This window comes from Lynx rufus, unplaced genomic scaffold, assembly GCF_022079265.1.
Source record: "Lynx rufus isolate CCGP_SWC_20201006 ecotype Redwood Valley unplaced genomic scaffold, mLynRuf1.p SCAF_5, whole genome shotgun sequence".
NCBI lineage: Eukaryota > Metazoa > Chordata > Mammalia > Carnivora > Felidae > Lynx > Lynx rufus.
Genome location: NW_025814867.1, coordinates 439021 through 458663, shown reverse-complemented (window position 1 = coordinate 458663; position 19643 = coordinate 439021). Strand labels below are relative to the sequence as shown.

The window sequence follows — 19643 nt, the reverse complement described above, 5'->3', positions numbered from 1 at the left end:
TTGATTTCAAATGTTGTGTGGTTATTAACTTCTGCTTTAATTTACTTTCATCAAATATTTCTGATGTGGAAATGTACCTTTCAAGAAAATAAATTTATACTACTTGATTTTTAAATATAGAAAATTTGCCTAATTTAGGAAAGATAAATATCTTAAAATCAGCACATGACTTTTATGTTTTGTTTGTTTGTTTTAGTAAACATGTTTATGGAGTACTACAGAAAGTTTCCTCCAGGTATACACTTTGATTTACAAGTGCTAAATGACCTTCTAAATTCTTTACTCAAACATTGTTTATTGAAAGAAGTATTTCAGGTAGTGAACCTCAGCATAATGGTTAAAATGCTGGTAAGTAACCTAAAAATATATACTTTCTAACTCATATGTGAACTTCTCTGTTATGTTTCTTGTTTGTATAATTTAGCAGTTAAATTTCTGTGTTGTCGAATACTTCCTAGAGAACACTTGTGTTTTTCAGCATAAACGAATTTGAGAAACTTAAGGTGTACAGAAAGAAGACATGAAAATGAGTGTAATTTTTTTTGTTTTATCCAGCCTGCTCTGAAAATATTACTAAAAATATTTGAGCATGTGGCAACTATGAAATTAAGGAATGCTGTACCTGCTTTAATTGATATATTTTGTAAGGTATGCTTTATCTCTTTTATTCTCTGATAGTGACTAACCAAGAAAATAATTCTTTCCACTAACACTCTTAAAGCACATTTTATCCACATTACTGATGCTAAAGAATTCTGTTTTTCAGAAATGTTCTTTTTCTCTTGAAATAGGATTTATAAACAGACTCCAGTGACTGATAGGCCTTCCCCTTAAATAAATCATTCCAAGCACTCTAGGTGACTTCTTTTTAAGTTGTGAAGTCATCTTTATACCTCAAAAATGATTAAAGAAAACTCTCTTCATCAAAAAGATTTGAGGTCATTTATAACAAAAATAAATATGCAAATCAATATATAAATAGAAAATCATGACCGAAACAAAGGAAGTAGATAGGGAAAAACATGGAGGTTAGGAATAAATTTTATATTTGACACTAAACAAAAAGAAAAATAATTTTCATGGCTTCCTAAAAATATGTTAAAATTTGTACTTTTGGACGCTTACTGGTATTTAGCACTGCATGGCCATCCATTTCAGAATAGGCTAACAGCTAGAAAGCCTGCATTTTCTTTAAGGAGCAGCATTGGAACCACTCTAGCAGATGTATGGATATTTCAGTGAATGCCTCTAGTTCCACTTTACAAAACTTGACAGAATTACCCGCCTAGAAATTTTTTGAACCAGAAATTACTGATTACCACTAATAGTTGTAGAAAAGCTCGGTTTGATACTTCTCAGGAAGTTTACAATCTGGGATAAGGTATAAACACCAGTGCTATGCTGAAGATGAAATGAGTACAAAACAAGATGTACGGATGATAAATTCATTGAGATAACTTGAAAAACAGAAAGAATATTCAAGTTTTGAATTAAAGAATTATTTTCATTTTCACTTTAAATTCTTAAAGTAGGGTGTCTAATTTTGGTTCTCAAATATTGGAAGAAAATATGCTTCAGACTTTTTAAGTGAATTTTAATTCTGCTTGTCTGCTTATTTCATTTTGTCCACCAGTCTCCTAATTGTTACATACTGGTTTTTAACTTTTTCATATTTGTATAAAAATGATTCCTTTTCTTTTTTTTTTTTTTGTTGTCTTCTACAGTTTGTTGAAGTTGGGATGGTGTTTGACCCAGAACACTTTAACTATATCATCAAGCTCTTATACCAACTACAGGCTTCCCAACAAGAAATAACTGCAGTTCTGGAAATGAAATCCAGGTGAGAAAAGTCATTATAATTAAGGTTAAATTTTATATTTATATATATATTTTTTCTATATATTTATATATTTAAATATATATACTTATGGACTTACAAAGGATGAAAGGAAAGCACTTACCACTGTTCAAACACCTGGGTACTTACCCACCATAAGCCCTTCTCCCATCTCTTGGCTCTGTCCTAGTCACATTGTCATTAGTCGGGCTGCCTCTAGACAGCCCTTCTGACCAGCCTCACCAAATCTTTGTCAGTACCTCATTCATCTCCATGCCTGCACATCAAGTGTAAAAGGAATCTCTTATCCTTTGTTTCAGAACTTACTTAATTACACTTACTGCACTCTCTTTTATGTATATAAATTGCGTTAATTCTTTATTTTCTTTCACTTCTTTTCATGTTAGCTATAATAAAATACTTTAAGCCCCTTCTTCATCTGTCTCTCACTTGTTCAGTTTCTCTATGTGGCTCATAGGACTCCCAAGACTTTTTTATTTGGAAACCTATGATAATTATGAGCAGTATCATAATATACCTGTATTGAGAAAAAGGAAAGCCTTGACTTTTACAGAAATTTTAAGTAAACCGTTATATACATAGAGAAAGTATTACATATTGTGTTTAAAAGAACCATGACTTTTGAATGAAATCATAGTTGATAGAATACAAATGGTATTAACTACCAAAGTCCTTGAGAATGCCTAGAAAGTTCCTTCATACAGCTTCCACAGCTGTTGTCATCTCCTTTCTCATTTTCTAATACAGAGCTTTTGACTTCTTGGTTCATAGTGTCCGTAGGCCAAAAGAAGTACATTAATAGTCACATTTATTATGTAGTTAGATGCAAACAAGTTAATAGTAGTAATTTTATGATATCTGACAGAAGGTTCTTAAAAATTTTAAATAACCTGTGAGGCTCCTATGCATTTGCTATAGTGCCTTGGATGTCATGGTACACAGATAGGGAATTGCAGTGATTCTACTAAGTAATAGGACGTCCCTTGAAGCACCAGCATTGAAGATACATTTGACTTCTTCAAGTTCTGGGAGTTGTTTCATTTCTTTAACTAATGATAATTGCAATTTATGTTGTCTATAAAAATTATAATACTCTTCAGGCTACATAAAGTGTTGGGACTACTTAGGAAATAAATTTTTGTGAGAAGAATGTCTAGCATAGAGTTCTGGGATTAAATCCATTTATAATAACTAGAGTACATCGATGTTTTCTTCAGAACATTAAGTCATTCCTCTTCTGATCCACATGCTAACAAGTTGGCTTTTTGGACAGTGGCAGCTATGACAGAGAGCTGAAATGGCTAGCAGATGTTAGTCTTCTGCCAGATTGAGTAGCATCTGGCACAAGGGAAGTGTGCGCGTCCATGTTCAAAAGGAGCAGCAGTACCCTGGTACCCAGAACAGCTATACAACTCAACCCTTCAGGCACTGATTGGGAAAAGGATCTCTTGATATAGGAAGACTCCAGAACAAACCAGCCTTAGTTTTCAAATTTTCAAATTGACACAATCCCACAAATATTTTTGTAGTTTATTTTACAACCCCTAATTTTGAAAATTGTATCCTTAAATACTCTACTACTTCGTATGCTCCCACTTCAAAAGAATTATCTAGAATTTTTAAGAGGAATTAACATTGGTGACCTATTTGATGAAGGACAGACTAGGAAAATAACTTGGTAGTTAAAAGGTACAGTTTATGGTTGGGGATGTGGATGCAGCCTCGCAGAAGGAAAAATTAATATTATTTTATATTTGTATTTTCCTGACACCTGTTGAAATAATTACCCTTTTCTGGCCTAGGGAAATGAGTTTCAATAGACACTCATACTTTGATTTTATTATAGTTTTTAATTAGGTAGTTTATAGTTCATTTGGAAGGTTTTCACTTTCAGTAGATAAGGCTGCTAGAAAAAAATTCTAACATTTACTTTCATGATATCAGTGAGAATGTAGGTGTGTCTATAATCTAGGACATTTAACATACATTTAATGAGTAAATTTTTTTATTTTGAAATAATTTTAGACTTATAGAAATGTTGCAAAAATTAGTATAGAGACTTCCCATGAACCCTTCATCTAGCTTCCCTTCATGTTAATATCCTACATAGTAATGGTGCAGTTATCAAAACCAGGAAATCACTACTGTAAAACCCAATTAACTACACGTCTCAGTGCATCCTCATAGGACGTACATGGTGCCAATACATTTTAGATAAGTTAACCTTGATAACTTAGTAAAAACAGTGTTAACTGCCAGGTTTCTACATGTAAAGATACTCTTTGCCCCTTTGTAATTAATATTTGGGGGAAGAGTCTTTAACATTATACATTATCTGGTTCCTCCTCAAACCTTTACACATTAATTTTAGGATTCATCAGGGGATCTTTCCTGGAGGTTACTACTGTGGTATTTGCCCCATGGTGATTTTGTATTTTCCCTATTTCTTCTACATTTTTTTAATTGGAATTTTGAGTAAAGGAGAGTTGCCCCTTCTTCATTTATTTATATCAGTATGAGCTCATGTATATTTTATTTTAGGGGTTATATATGATCTAATACTATTATTATTTTGTTGCTCAAATTATTCCAGATTTGACTTTTGGGAAGTGCTTCAGGGTAGTTCCTGTATCCTTCCATCACATTCTGTTCATTTTTCTACCATTTTCTTATTTTTTGGAGCCATAAAGTTGCTTTAAGTGTCATCTTCTGTTTTTCCTCCTGCAACATTGGCGACAACCAAGGAGCTTCTCCAAGGAGCTTTGGTTCCTTTTATGGGAGAGTGGTATTCGAAGACCAAGATCTGATCATTGCTACAGGAGCATAACTGCAGCCAGGCCTTCTGAGTGGACAGGGCTAGGAAATATATGCATGTAAATGTGTATACAAAATATGTAAATAAAAATACACATAGGAAATATATGTGTGCCTATATATATATAGACATATACATATATACACAAAAAACATATTTTTCTCTTTGTATGTATATTTAAAAAACATGAGTTCATACTGACAGCTTGATTCTAATCCAACACCACAGGTTTATTTTAGCCTTCCCTTTTTCTTATTTATAAATTCTTTCTGACAGTGAGAAACCTGACTTTCATTATGAATAATATGTTTAGTCATTTATCCATCCTATCCACATAAAGTGGTGTCAGAACTGCTAACCCATACCCCTGTGGAAAAAAAAAATTTATTTAGAGTATGGTATTAGTATAAAGTTATTTTTTTTCTTTAGTCTTATAGTATTCAGCCAAAAAAATTATTTCCTCAGTTACTTAGGTTAGTTCTTTTTTTCCTCACTCCTTTCAGTGCAGTTATTCATTTGTAGAACATTGAGGTTATTCATTACTGTTTGTTTTATATTTTGAGTTCTTCCAAATCCTGGTTTTAATTATTTAAGGAGGTATATGAAACATTACTGTTTGTTCTAAGAGTCAAAGCTGTACTAAAATGTATGCAATGAAAAGTGTTGGTTCTCCTTACCACTAATGCCCTATTTCCATTCCTTCTTTTTACCTGTTTTCCACCTACTCAAGGTAGCCAGTATTTTAGTTTCTGGTTTGTCCTCCTTACAATGTGTAGATATATATATATTTTGTTATGTTTAATTCTTTCTTACATAAAGTGTATCATACAATAAATGCTCTCTTCAACTTTGCTTTTTTCACTAAAACAGTATATCCTGGAAATCAATTTAAATTAGTATAGGGAAATTTGTCATCCTTTTTTAGAACTGCACCGTACTTCATTGTGTGGATATTCATACAATGCTGCAGTGAATAACCCTGAATATATGTATTTTTGTATTGTTGGAGGTATATTTTTATGGTATATTTCTAGAATTGGGATTGCTTGTTCAAAAGATAAGTGCACTACTGTACAAAGTACTCAAAAAGGTATGGATAACCAAAATGAAATTCTAAGAATATTCAAGTAACCCCAAAGGAAGATAAAGGGAAACAGAACATATAATAAAATGGCAGACTTAAGCTTTTTAGCTTATCAATACTCACTTTAAATGTAAATGTTCTTTTTTTTGAGAGAGAGAGAGAGAGAGAGAAAACATGTGCATGTATTTGTGCATGTGCACACATGAGCAGGGAAGGGGAGCGTGGGAGAGAATGAAAGAAGGGGCACGTGGGAGAGAGTGAGAGAATCTCAAGCAGGCTCCTCGCTCAGCACCAAGCCCAGTGTCAGGCTTGATCCCACAACCCTGGGATCAGGACCTGAGCTGAAATCAAGAGTCAGATGCTCAGCCGACTGAACCACCCAGCTGCCCCTAAATGTAAATATTCTAATTATAACAATTAAATGACAGCAGTTGGCAGAGTAGATATAAAAGCACGATCTAACTATATACTATCTATAAGAAATTCACTTCCAATATGAAGATATAGGTAGGTTGAAAGTTAAAGCATGGAAAACAATATACCATACAAATGGTAATTTTAAAGAAAGAATGTGAATGGCTGTATTGATTACGGGTAAGATACACTTCAGAGCAAAGAAAATTACCAGAGACAAAGAAGAACACTGCATAATAACAAAATCGTCAGTACACCAAGAATGCTTAGCAATCTGAAATGTGTATGCAGCAGACAACAGAGCTTCAAAATATGTGAAACAAAACTGATAGAGCTGAATGGATAAAATAGACAAATCTATAATTTTAGTTGGAGACTCTATAATACCAAATTACCAAAGAAGATAGTAAGGAAGGAACAAAGGAACTACAAAATAGCCAGAAAACAATTTAACAAAATGCCAGTAGTGAGTCTTGCCTATCAGTTATTACTTGAAATGTGACTGGATTAAATTCTCCAAATGAAAGGCAGTGTCTAAATGGATTAAAAACAAGATCCAGCTATATGCCACCTTCTAGAGACTTACTTCAGCTATAAAGATACATATATGCTGAAAGTGAAGGGATGGAAAAAAAAAGCTGTTCCATGCACATGGAAACCAAGAGGGCAGGATATACTTTTTCTGAGAAATACTAGATTTTTAAGTAGGAAGAGACAAAGTCATTATATAAGGAAAGGAGTCAGTTCATCAAAGGGTATAACAATTGTATGAGGCACCTGGGTGGCTCAGTCAGTTGAGTGTCTGACTCTTGATTTTGGCTCAGGTCATGATCCTGGGATCATGGGATTAAGCCCCGAATCAGGCTCAGCACTGAGTGTGGAGCCTACTTAACATTCTTTCTCTCTCCCTCTGCCCCTCTCCCTGGCTTGTGCGCTTTCTCTCTCTCCCAAAATAAAAAGATAGGGAATATAACAATTGTAAATATATATATATATATACATACATATATATATATATATATATATATATATATACATACACCCAACATCAGAGCAGCCTAATATCTAAAGCAAATATTAACAGATCTAATGGGAGAAATAGACACCAGTATAATAAAAGTAGAGGATGTCAGTACTTATTTCAACAATGGGTATATCATCCAGCAGAAAATCAGTAAAGAAACATGTGACATGAACTACACTTTAGACTAAATGGACCTAACAGATATATACAAAACAATTCCATCCAACAGGAGCAGAACAGACATTCTTCTGAAGCACATTCAGACCATTCTCAGGATAGATCATATATTAGTTCACAAAACAAGTAAACAAAATTTAAGAGGATTGAGTCAGGTATCTTTCCTGATTACAGTGATATGAAACTAGAAGTCAATAACAGGAAGAAAACTGGAAAACCCACAGATATGTGGAAATTAAACAGATACTCCTAAACAACCAGATAATCAAGGAATAAATCAAAAGGGAAGTAAAAAAAAACCTTAAACAAATGAGAATGGAAATGCAACATACCAAAATCTATGGGATACAGCAAAAGCAGTTCTAACAGAGACCTTTATAGTGATAAATGGCTACACTAAGAAAAAAGAAGGATCTGAAACCTAACTGAATATGTACCTCAAGGAAGTAGAAAAAGAAGAACAAACTAAGGTCAGGGTTAATGGAAGGAAATAAAGATCAGAGCAGAAATAAGTAGAAACTAGAAAAGCAATAGAAAAACAAAACCAAGGGTTTGTTTTCAAAAAGATAAAATTGACAAACCTTTAGCTACACTAAGAAAAAAGGAGAGATGGAGCAAATAAATCAGAAATGAAAGAGGAGACATAACTGGCAGCACAGAAATACAAAGGCTATTAAAAGACTAAGAACGGTTACACACCAACTGATTGGACAATCTAGAAGAATTGGATAAATTCCTAGAAACCTACAACTTGCCAAGTCTGAAACATGAAGAAATAGAAAAATTGAACAGACAGTTTTGAGTAAGGAGATTAAAAATCTTTCCATAAAGAAAAACCCAGGACTAGATGGCTTCACTGATGAATTTTACCAGTTAAGGAAGAGTTAATACCAATCCTGTTCAAACTCTTCCAAGAAATTGAAGATGAGGGGACACTTCCAAACTCATTTACAAGTCCAGTATTACCCTGATACCAAAGTCAGACAAAGGTACCACAAAAACTGAAAATCACAGGACATTTTTCTTGATGAACATAGATATAAAATTCTCAACAAAATATTACCAAACCAAATTCAACTGTGCATCATACACCAAGATAAAGTGGGATTTGTCCCTGGGATACAGTAATGGTTCAACATGTGTAAATCAATAAATATGATCTGTCCCATTAATAGAATGAAGGATGGATATCAAATGATTCAGTAGATGCAGATAAAGCATTTGACCAAATTTAACATCCTTTTGTGATTAAAAACTCTCAACAAATTATGTATAGGGAAAATGGTACCTCAGTATAACAATGACCATATATGACAAGGCCGCAGCTAACATACTGCACAGTAAAAAGCTGAAAGATTTTTCTCTAAGATCAGGAACAAAGAAAAGATGTCTACTGTAACCATTTATGTTCAGCACAGTGTGGAAGTCCTAGGTGGAGTAATTAGGCAAGAAAAAGAAATCAGGGGTGCCTGGGTGGCTCAGTTAGTTAAGTGTCCGACTTGAGCTCAGGTCGTGATCTCATGGTTCACAAGTTCAAGCCCCATGTCAGGCTCTGTTCTGACAGCTCAGAGCCTGGAACCTGCTTCAGAATCTGTGCCTTCCTCTCTCTCTCTGCCCCTCCCCCACTCACACTCTGTCTCTCTCAAAAGTAAATAAACATTAAAAAAAATTTTTGATGGGATCTCATCAAAATAAAAAGCTTCTGCACAGTGAAGGAAACAGTCACCAAAACTAAAAGGCAACTGACAGAATGGGAGAAGATATTTCCAAATGACATATCAGATAAAGGGCCAGTATCCAAAATCTATAAAGAATTTAATCAAACTCAACACCCCCCCCCCAAAAAAAAAATCCAGCGAAGAAATGGGCAAAAGACTTGAACAGACACTTCTCCAAAGAAAACATCAAGATGCCCAACTGACATGTGAAAAAATGCTCAACATCACTCATCATCAGGGAAATACAAGTCAAAACCACAATGAGATACCACCTCACACCTGTCAGAATGGCTAACGTTAACAACTCAGGCAACAACAGATGTTGGCGAGGATGCGGAGAAAGAGGATCTCTTTTGCATTGTAGGTGGCAATGCAACCTGGTGCAGCCACTCTGGAAAACAGTATGGAGGTTCCTCAAAAAACTAAACATAGAACTCCCTATGACCCAGCAATTGCACCAGTAGGCATTTATCCACGGGATATAGGTGTGCTATTTCGAAGGGACACATGCACCCCCATGTTTATAGCAGCACTATCAACAATAGCCAAAGTATGGAAAGAACCCAAATGCCCATCGATGGATGAATGGATAAAGAAGATGTGGTATATATATATACAATGGAGTGTTACTCGGCAGTCAAAAAGAATGAAATCTTGCCATTTGCAACTACGTGGATGGAACTGGAGGGTATTATGCTAAGTGAAATTAGTCAGTCAGAGAAAGACAAAAATCATACGACCTCACTCATAGGAGGACTTTAAGAGACAAAACCGATGAACATAAGGGAAGGGAAACAAAAATAATATAAAAACAGGGAGGGGGACAAAACAGAAGAGACTCATAAATATGGAGAACAAACTGAGGGTTACTAGAGGGGTTGTGGGAGGGGGGATGGGCTAAATGGGTGAGGGGCACTCCTTATCATTGTTGCTAACAATCATATGCTAACTAATTTGGATGTAAATTTTAAAAAATAAAAAAATTTTTAAAAAATTTTTTAAAGAAAAATAAAAGACATTCAAATTAGAAAGAAAGAATTAGAATTGTCTCTGTTTGCAGATTACATGATCCTACATACAGAAAACCTTAAAGACACCACCAAAAATCGTTAGAACTAAGTAAGTAAAGTTGCAGGATGTCATATCCACATACAAAAATCAGTTGCGTATTGAAAAAGCATTTGACAAAATGCAACATCCATTCATGATAAAAACCCTCAACAAAAAAGGGTTAGAGGGAACATACCTCACCATAATAAGGGCCATATATGAAAAACCCACAACTAATATCATCCTCAATGGGGGAAAACTGAGAGTTTTCCTTTTGCAGTCAGGAACAAGACAGGAATGTCCATTCTGACCACTGTTATTTAACATAGTATTGGAAGTCCTAGCCACAGCAAGTAGACAGCAAATTGGCAAGGAAGAGGTAAAACTTCCACTATTATATGCAGATGACATGATACTCTATACAGAAAACCCAAAAGACTCTACCCAAAAAATTGCTAGAACTAATACATGAATTCAGCAGTCTTAGAATATAAATTCGTTGTACAGAAATCCATTGCATTTCTATATACTAACAATAAAGCAGCAGAAAAAGAAATAAAGGGATGGATCCCATTTACAATTGCACCAAAAACCATAAGATACCTAGAAATAAACCTAACCAAAGAGGTGAAATTTCTGTACTCCGAAAACTATAGAACACTAATGAAAGAAATTGAGGAGGGCACAAGAAATGGAAAGATGTTATTTTGATGGTATCTTCTCAGAGCTAGAACAAACAATCCTAAAATTTGTATGGAACCACAAAATATCCCAAGCAGTCAAAGCAACCTGGAAAAAACAAAGCAAAGCTGGAGGCATCACAATTCTGGACTTCAAGTTATAGTACAAAGCTGTAGTGATCAAAACAGTATGGTACTGGCACAAAAATAAACACATATTTCAATGGAGCAGAATACAAAAGTCAGAAATGAACCCACAACTATGTGGTCAGTTTTCAACAATCCAATTGGGAAAAAACAGTCTATTTTACAAATAGTATTGGGAAAACTAGACAGCAACATGCAAAAGAATGAAACTGGACCTCTTTATTACACCATACACAAAAATAAATTCAAATGGATCAAAGACCTAAATGTGAGACATTAAAATCCTAGTAACCTCTTTGACCTTGGCCATAGCAACTTCTTACTAGATACATCTCCTGAGGCAAGGGAAACAAAAGCAAAAATAAACTATTGGGAATTCATCAAAATAAACTTCTACACAGCAAGGGAAACAATCACAAAACTAAAAGGCATCCTACAGAATGGGAGAGGATATTTGCAAATGGCATATCTGATAAAGGGTTAGTATCTAAAATAAATGAAGAACTTATAAAACTGAATATCCAAAAAATGAATAATCCAGTTAACAAATGGGCAAAAGACATAATTAGACATTTTTCCAAAGAAGACATATAGATGGCCAACAGACACATGAAAATATGTTCATCGTCACCATCTAGGAAATGCAAAGCAAAACTGCAATGAGATGTCACTTCACACCCGTCAGAATGGCTGAAATCAACACACACAAAAAAACAAAACACACGTTTTGTGTGTTTAAACATATTCACATATTAAAATATGTTCGTTATCACTTACCATCCAGGAAATGCAAAGCAAAACTACCAATTCTCACACCTGTCAGAGTGACTAAAATCAATAACCCAAAAACAACAGGTGTTGGCAAGAATGTCAGGAAAGGGGAACCCTCTTGCACTGTTGGTAGGAATGCAAACTGGTGCATCCACTCTGGAAAACAGTATGAAGTTTCCTCGAAAAGTTAAAAATAGAACTACCCTACGATCCAGCAGTTGCACCACTAGTATTTACCAAAAGAATATAAAAATACTAATTCAAAGGGATACATGCACCCTGATGTTTATAGCAGCATTATCTACGATTGCCAAGTTATGGAAGCAGCTCAAAAGTCCATCAACTGATGAGTGGATAAAGAAGTTGTGGTGTGTGTAAAACCTTGGCTTGTGAGGAACTTGTTCTGTGAGTGTTCCACAAGATGAGCAAACGTTTCTAACAAATTTTAACTTGATAAACGAGTGATGTCTTGCAATATGAGTAGTATGCAATGCTGAATGTCACATGATCACAACTTAGCCCTTGGTTCTTCTCTGTCTCGCTGCAGATTGTGTGTGATCATCTCTCATACTCGGATGCTCGGTCTCAGGCCACAGTGTTTGGCAGAAATCAGTGATTTTTCAGAACGCTGGAAGGTGCCCACAGCTGGTACTACTAGTGTGTTTTTTGTCACTTCAAAGCACCTATGGACAGTCATTTGCTTTTGCATACAAGAGTATGCTTAGGAATGCTTTGCTTCATTCTGGGTCAGGCTGCCTGCAGATATAGACCCTTTCCTCTGCTGTCTTACTGCCTGTTACATTAAATACAGTATATGACAAGAGTTTATTAATACTGTACTGTAGTCAACATGTGTGAGCATATACAATGGCCCCCATGCAGAAAAAGGTTGAAAAGGAAGGCAGTAAGAAGATAATTACAATGGAAGTAAAAAAGGAGAAGTACAGATGAGGTATGCAGGTGGCCAAAATTGCAAGATTTTAGAAGAAGTCTATGTCTATATCTCGTTTGCAGAGGAGGAGGAGATAAAGGTATCCCTCATTTCAGATGAGATTAGGGAAATGGGTAAAATGTGAGAAACAGTGCAAGATTTTGGAGAAAAGCACCACCTGATGAAGGCTTTAGCAGTGCAAGCGATGAATCTGTTTAACGACAATGCAATGTCACATTTCCGCAGAATCCTCAAAAGGAGGCGAAAGCAAGTGTGCTTGGAAAGGTTCCTTGTTTAAGTTGCATGAAAAGAAAAAGATTCCACAGAACCAATAGATGGCAGCAATTCCGTTAGAAAGTCATTCTATACAATAACCCTCCTCTCTCTTGTCTCCCTCACACCAGCCACAAAGGTTTACAAAGGGAAGTACAGATTAATTTGTTTATTTTTCTTTATATTTTGTATTTTCTTTTTAATTTTATATTATAGTACAGTATTGTAATCATTTTTATATGAATATTTTTGGGTTGTGGAATGAATCATCTGAGCTTCCATTATTTCTTGTGGGGAAATTGACTTTCATATACAAGTGCTTTGCATTACAAGCATGTTTCTGGAACAAATTATGCTCGCAAACCAAGATTTTACTGCATGGGTGTGTGTGTGTGCGTGTGTGTGTGTATATGCATGCAATGGAATATTATTCAGCCATAAAAAAAGAATGAAATCTCACCATTGCAACAATGTGGATGGAACTAGAGAGTATAATCCTAAGTGAAATAAGTCAGAGAAAGACATACCATATGATTTCACTCATATGTGGAATTTAAGAAACAAAACAAATGACTGTAGGGAAAAGAAGAGAGTGGCAAACCAAGAAACAGACACTTTGTATAGAGAACAAACTAATGGCTACCAGAGGGGAGATAGGCAGGGGGATGGGTTAAATAGGTATGGTGATTAAGGAGGGAATTTGTGATAAGCACCCAGTGTTGTGCAGAAGTGTTGTATCACTAAATTATACACCTGAAACTAACATTATACTGTGTGTTAACTAACCGGAATTTAAATAAAAACTTAAAATAAAAATTTAAAAATTAAAACACAAAGTTGCATCTCTATATACTAATAGCGAAGTATTCAGAAAAATCAAGAAAACAATCCCCTTTACAATAACCTCTTAACAAATAAATTTACTGAGGACGTGAAAGATTTATACATTGAAAACCATGAAACTGATAAAAGTAATCAAAACAAAAAAAATAAAAAGATATTCTGTGTTCATGGATTGGAAGAATTAATACTGTGAAAATGTCCATGCTACCCAAAACTAACTATAGGTTCAATTCAATTCCGATCAAAATTCTAATAACATTTTTTTTACAGAAATAGAAAAAACAATTTTAAAATTCATACGGAGCTACAACATACCCTGAATGGCTAAAGCAATCTTGAGCAAAAAGAACAAAGTAGGGTATGGTGTATATATACAGAATATGTATTATTCAGCCTTTAAAAAGAAGGATATCCTACCATCTGTGACAACACGGATTAACATGGAGTACATTATGCTAAGTGAAATAAGGCAGTCACAGAAAGACAGATCTGCATGATCTCACTTGTATGTGGAATCTGAAGAAGTCTAACTCAGCAACAAATTAGAATAGTGGTTACCAGGAGATGGGGATGGGAGCAGATGAGATGTTGGTCAAAGGGTACAAACTTGTAGCTGTAAAATTAGTAAGTTCTGGAGACCTATTTTACAACATAATGACTATGGTTAATCATAACGTATTGTGTACTTGGAATTTGCTGAGAGATGTATTGTGTACTTGGAATTTGCTGAGAGTAGATCTCGTGTTCTCACCCCCCCCATACACACACACTAGATGAGGTGATAGATACATTAACTATCTCAATGGTGACAATTATTTCACAATGTATATACATTTAGTAAAACATGTTGTATATCTTATATACAATTTTTATTTGTCAACATGCCTTGGTTTAACTGGGGGAAAAGTGTCAATAACAATGCTAGCTAGCAAGGGTTTAGGAAAAGTGTCTCTTATATGTTTTGGTGGGAATGTAAAATTATATAGCCATTATGGAAAATAGTTGAGCAGTTTCCTTAAAAACTGAACATATAAAAATCAAGTATAGCATTGAACTATTGGGCATTTATTGTAATGAAATGAAAACTTGTACTCAAAAATTTGTGTACAAACATTCATAGCAGCTTTAATTGTAATAGCCAAAACCTAGGGGGAAAACAGATGTTCTTCAACAAGTGAATGAACAGTTCAGTTGTGGTACATCCATACCAAGGAATACTACTTAGCAATAGAAATCAACAAACTGTTGAAACATGAAACAAATTGTTCTCCAAGAAATCATACTGAATTTAAAAAGCCAATCTCAAAGGCCACATGCTACGTGGTTCCATTTATATAACATTCTCAAAATGACAAAGCTGTAGATTTGGAGAACCAAGTATGGTTGACAGGGGGTGGGGATAGGGGTTGGGGGGTGAGTATAAATGGGTAACATGAGGAAGTTCCTTTGTGGTGATGGAACAGTTCTATATCTGTATTGTGGTGATGGTAACATGAATCTATATATGGGATAAAATTGCATAGAACTACACACCCACAGATGAATGCATGTAAAAAGTGGTGAAAACTAAATAATATCTGTAGCCTAATTAACAGTATTGTAACAATGTCAGTTTCCTAGTTTTTATGTTGTTCTACAATTATGTAAGAAATCATCATTGGAAGAAGCTGGATGAAGAGTACCAGGACTAGGTACTATTTTGAAAATTTCTGTGAGTCTATAATTATTTCAGTATAAGTTTTTAAGGGTAAGTACATATGTTAGATACAGCCCAGAGGGCTCTACCAATTTGTATACGTGGTATGTATATATACATTATGTTTGTATAGATATGTTGTATTCACGGTGTATATGTTTGTATATGTGGTGTGTGTATATACGTATTTTGGTATATGTGCATATATGTACCTGTGGTGTGTGTGTGTATACATATATGTACACACACACATATATATCCATATATCCAGAAACTTCAGAGACTATTCAGCACAGCTTTGCTAACATAGTGTGTCATACTTTTTTCTAGTCTGTTAGGTAACAAATGGTATTTCAGTGTTCTGATTTGCTTTTCTTTTACCATAAATGAGTTTAAAACTTTTCTTTTCATGTATTTGAGGGCTGTTTTTATACTTTTTGTTGTGAATTGTCTGCTCATGTCCATTTTTCTATTGGATTCTGGTTCTTTGTTCCTTAATATTTTTTTCTAGTTTGTCAGTTGTCTTTTGAATTTGTTTATGGTTTTTACCATGCAAAAACTTTTATTTTTATTCAACCTACATTATCAATCTTTTTTTTATTGCGTCAGTTTTGAGTCATAGTTATTTTTTATTGCATCTGAATTTTGAGTCATAATTTACCTAAACCAAGGTTTTAGAGAAATTCACCCATGTTTCCTTATTTATATGGTTTCATTTCTATAGTTAGGTTCTTAATCTATTTGGAGTTTATTCTTATGTGTAGTGTAAGATACAGATCTAATTTTTTTTTCCATTGGTTGTCCCAGTTTTCCCAGCACCATTTATTTAACTTGAGTGATTTGAAATGCTACCTTTATCAAATACTAAATCTCATATGTGTTTGGGTCTGTGTCTGGACTTTGTATTCTATTCCACTGGACTGTTTGTTTATTTGTGCACCAGTTCCACAGTATTTTAATTATAGAGGCTTTAGTAATATGTTTTAACATTTTGTGGGGATAATCCCCTGTGAAGTTTTTCTTTTCCATGTCTCTCTTGCTCTTCGTGCATGTATGTTTCATTGCCTGTAAGTAGTTTGTCTTACCTAACTGCTTTGGCTCCTACCTCTAGTACAGTATTGAATAATAATGGATAGGGCCACCTGGGTGGCTCAGTCGGTTAAGTGTCCGACTTCAGTTCAGGTCATGATCTCATGGTTCATGAGTTCGAGCCCCGCTTTGGGGCTCTGATATCTCAGAGCCTGGAGCCTGCTTCAGATTCTGTGTCTCCCTCTCTCTCTTTCCTCTCCCCTGCTACCACTCTGTCTCTCTCTTAAAAATGAATAAACATTAAAAATTTTTTTAAATGAATAATAATGAGTAATAATGGATATGGTGGACATCTTTTCATTGTTCCTGATCATAGTGGAAATATCTCTAGAATTTTCTCATTAAATACAATAGTAGCTTTAGGACTAAGATATATGTATTTAATCACTCTAAGAAAGTGTCTCTCAGTCCCTATATTCATAAGTGAATTGATGTTGAATTTTATCAGTCTTTTTTAATATCTGTGGAAATAATCATGATTTTTTCCCTTAGATTTATTAATATGGTATATGATGTTGATGGATTTTCTAATACTGAAGTTGCCTTACATTTGCAAAATAAATACCACTCTGTCATGGTGTATCATTTTCTTAAGATGGTCTTGGATTCTGTTTGTCAATATTTTTAATTTTGTGGTAAAATACACATAATATTTGCCATTTTAACCATTTTTAGGTGTACATTTCAGCAGCGTTAAATACATTCACATTTTTGTGCAGCCATCACAACCATCATCTGCGTAAACTCTTTTCAATTTTGTAAAACTGATTTGCTTGTTAATATTTTATCTAGCTTTTTTCATCACCATTATAAGTGATATTGTTCTGTACTTTTCTTTCTTCCGCCTTTATCTAGTTTAAGTATCAATGTTATTTATACTTGATTCATGAAAGGAATTAGGAATTCCATTAAAAAAATTTTTTTTAATCTTTATTTATTTTTGAGAGAGAGACAGAGTGTGAGCACAGGAGGAGCAGAGAGAGAGGGAGACATAGAATCTGAAGCAGGCTCCAGGCCCTGAGCTGTCAGCACAGAGCCAGATGCGGGGCTCGAACTCACGAACCATGAGATCATGACCTGAGCCGAAGCCGGACGCTCAGCCGACTGAGCCACCCAGGCGCCCCAAGGAATTCCATTTTAATGCTTATAGAGCATTATAAGTTAATTTGTAGAGCATTGAGACTAATTATCAAAACTAACCCCATAATTTGATGTACAGTAATGGCACCCTCTTCTTCCTTTTTTCTTCTTTTTCTCTTTCCAGTTGCCAAAGGATGTTTCTTCTTCATTTTTGTCGTTTTTTTCTTTCCCAGAAGCTATGCATTTTATAAATTGTGTTCTTTTTTTTTTTTTTTCAAAAAAATTTTAAGTTGATTTATTTATTTTGAGAGAGAGCACAAGCAGGGTGTGGGCAGAGAGAGTAAGAGAGAATTCCAAGCAGGTTCCACACTGTCAGCACAGAGCCCAGTTCAGCTCAGACTCACAAACTGTGAGGTCACAAACCTGAGCAGAGATCAAGAGTCTAACACCTTAACTGACTGAGCCACCCAGGCATCCCTAGATTGTGTTCTTCAAATCATACAAACTTTTAAGTTCCTTCTGCGTGATTTGGGTTATAATCTACCCAGTTTTTGTTTTGTTCTATGGGTTTTTTAAAAATCATTTTCAAATTTAGTATGGACTTAGTCTGTTGTATTTTTTTAATCAGTGTTAGGTTCCATCTGTTCAATTTTCCCCCACAGGGTTTTTGGTTTTGGTTTTTTGGTTTTTTTGTTTGGTTGGTTGGGGTTTTTTTGCATTGTTTTTGTTCTGGTCTGTTTCTGCTTATCACAAATCCTTGTGGATCAGCAAGGATGAAGTGGGAGCAGGAGAGAACAAGTGCGGGTTTTAATGTTTTTCTTCTCTTTTTATTCACAATTATTTTGAAGCTTTGGCATTTTCTGTCTTAGTTACTTTACAGGCTGAAGGTATGGTTTCATGTAGAATTTCCTTTTTCATTCCTGTTGCCTATGGTTTGGGGAAGAAATAATGTGAGGTGGGTATCTATGCATTTGCCATTTTCTTCAGCTCTAAAGAATTTTTATAGATACTGCATTCCTTTTTTTCCACTCTCTGAGGTATATACTTTGGAACAAGTGAATTAGGGACAATAGTGACTTTGGGGGGTGTGAACATAATTAATGCTTTTCTATTGTTAAAGGTTACGGATGAGGCAATTTAAACAGAACTGGAAATGTGATTTAGATTCAGCCTTGAATGAAATACAGGTATGACATTTACTTTTTTAAATAAATAGCTGTGATCTCTGAAAACCAGTAATAACAAAGGACCTTGAATAGTAAAAGTTTTAGGAAAAATTTTTAAAATGTGACTGTTATACAAAGAAAGTGCTCAAGAAAAAAGTTTAATTTTTTTAATACTTTGAAATACAAATGTAACTTCTAGAGTTATGGACTATTCTAAAAATAATTCTGGAAATAATTGGCTCATTTCCAAAGTTAACTTCTATCAAGGTATAATAATCTAAGGCTTAATTAACCTTCAATTCTTATCACTGGACAGACTCAGTGCATAAGAAAGTTGGCTTTCTTGTCACAGTCCATGGATGGCTGCAATATGTGAGATGATAGTGGAAAGCCAAGGCCAGTGTGCCTTTTCCAGGCGTTTGGAGGATAAGAAATGGAGAACTTTCAGGACGATTTTACTGTTTGGTTTAAGATGATTTTTATATTCATGTAGTAATTGTTGGTCTAGTCTTAATTAGTATTTATATCCTTGAAACAATCTGTTGGTATGGAAAACTATTTCTTTGTTTATAATAGAAAATAATGAGAAGAGGTTAAGTTTACTGAAATTTACTTTGTATTCCCAAAATGATATTTGGGCCCCAAATCATAAATGGGGCCAAATAATAGTAAAATGCAATCTGTAAAAGTAGCAAAATAATGTATTTCTCTGGAGACAGCTCAAATCATATTGCTAATTATCTCTTTTCCATAAAATCTATCCTACTGTCTAGTTCAGGTTTGAGGGTGACATCCTTAAGTACATTAGGAACAAGACCATTAAAACA

The 19643-nt window shown here is 34.5% G+C and overlaps 1 protein-coding gene across 1 annotated transcript in view; it reads left to right on the top strand.

The window, feature by feature from the left end:
* The window catches only part of TOPAZ1 (testis and ovary specific TOPAZ 1), a 101001-nt gene that overhangs the window by 48248 nt on the left and 33110 nt on the right, over positions 1-19643 (top strand). The window contains exons 10-13 of the mRNA XM_047100321.1: positions 197-348; positions 556-648; positions 1725-1840; positions 18771-18837. Of these exons, the coding sequence (XP_046956277.1) occupies positions 197-348; positions 556-648; positions 1725-1840; positions 18771-18837 (428 nt within the window). The remainder of the gene's footprint in view (positions 1-196; positions 349-555; positions 649-1724; positions 1841-18770; positions 18838-19643) is intronic.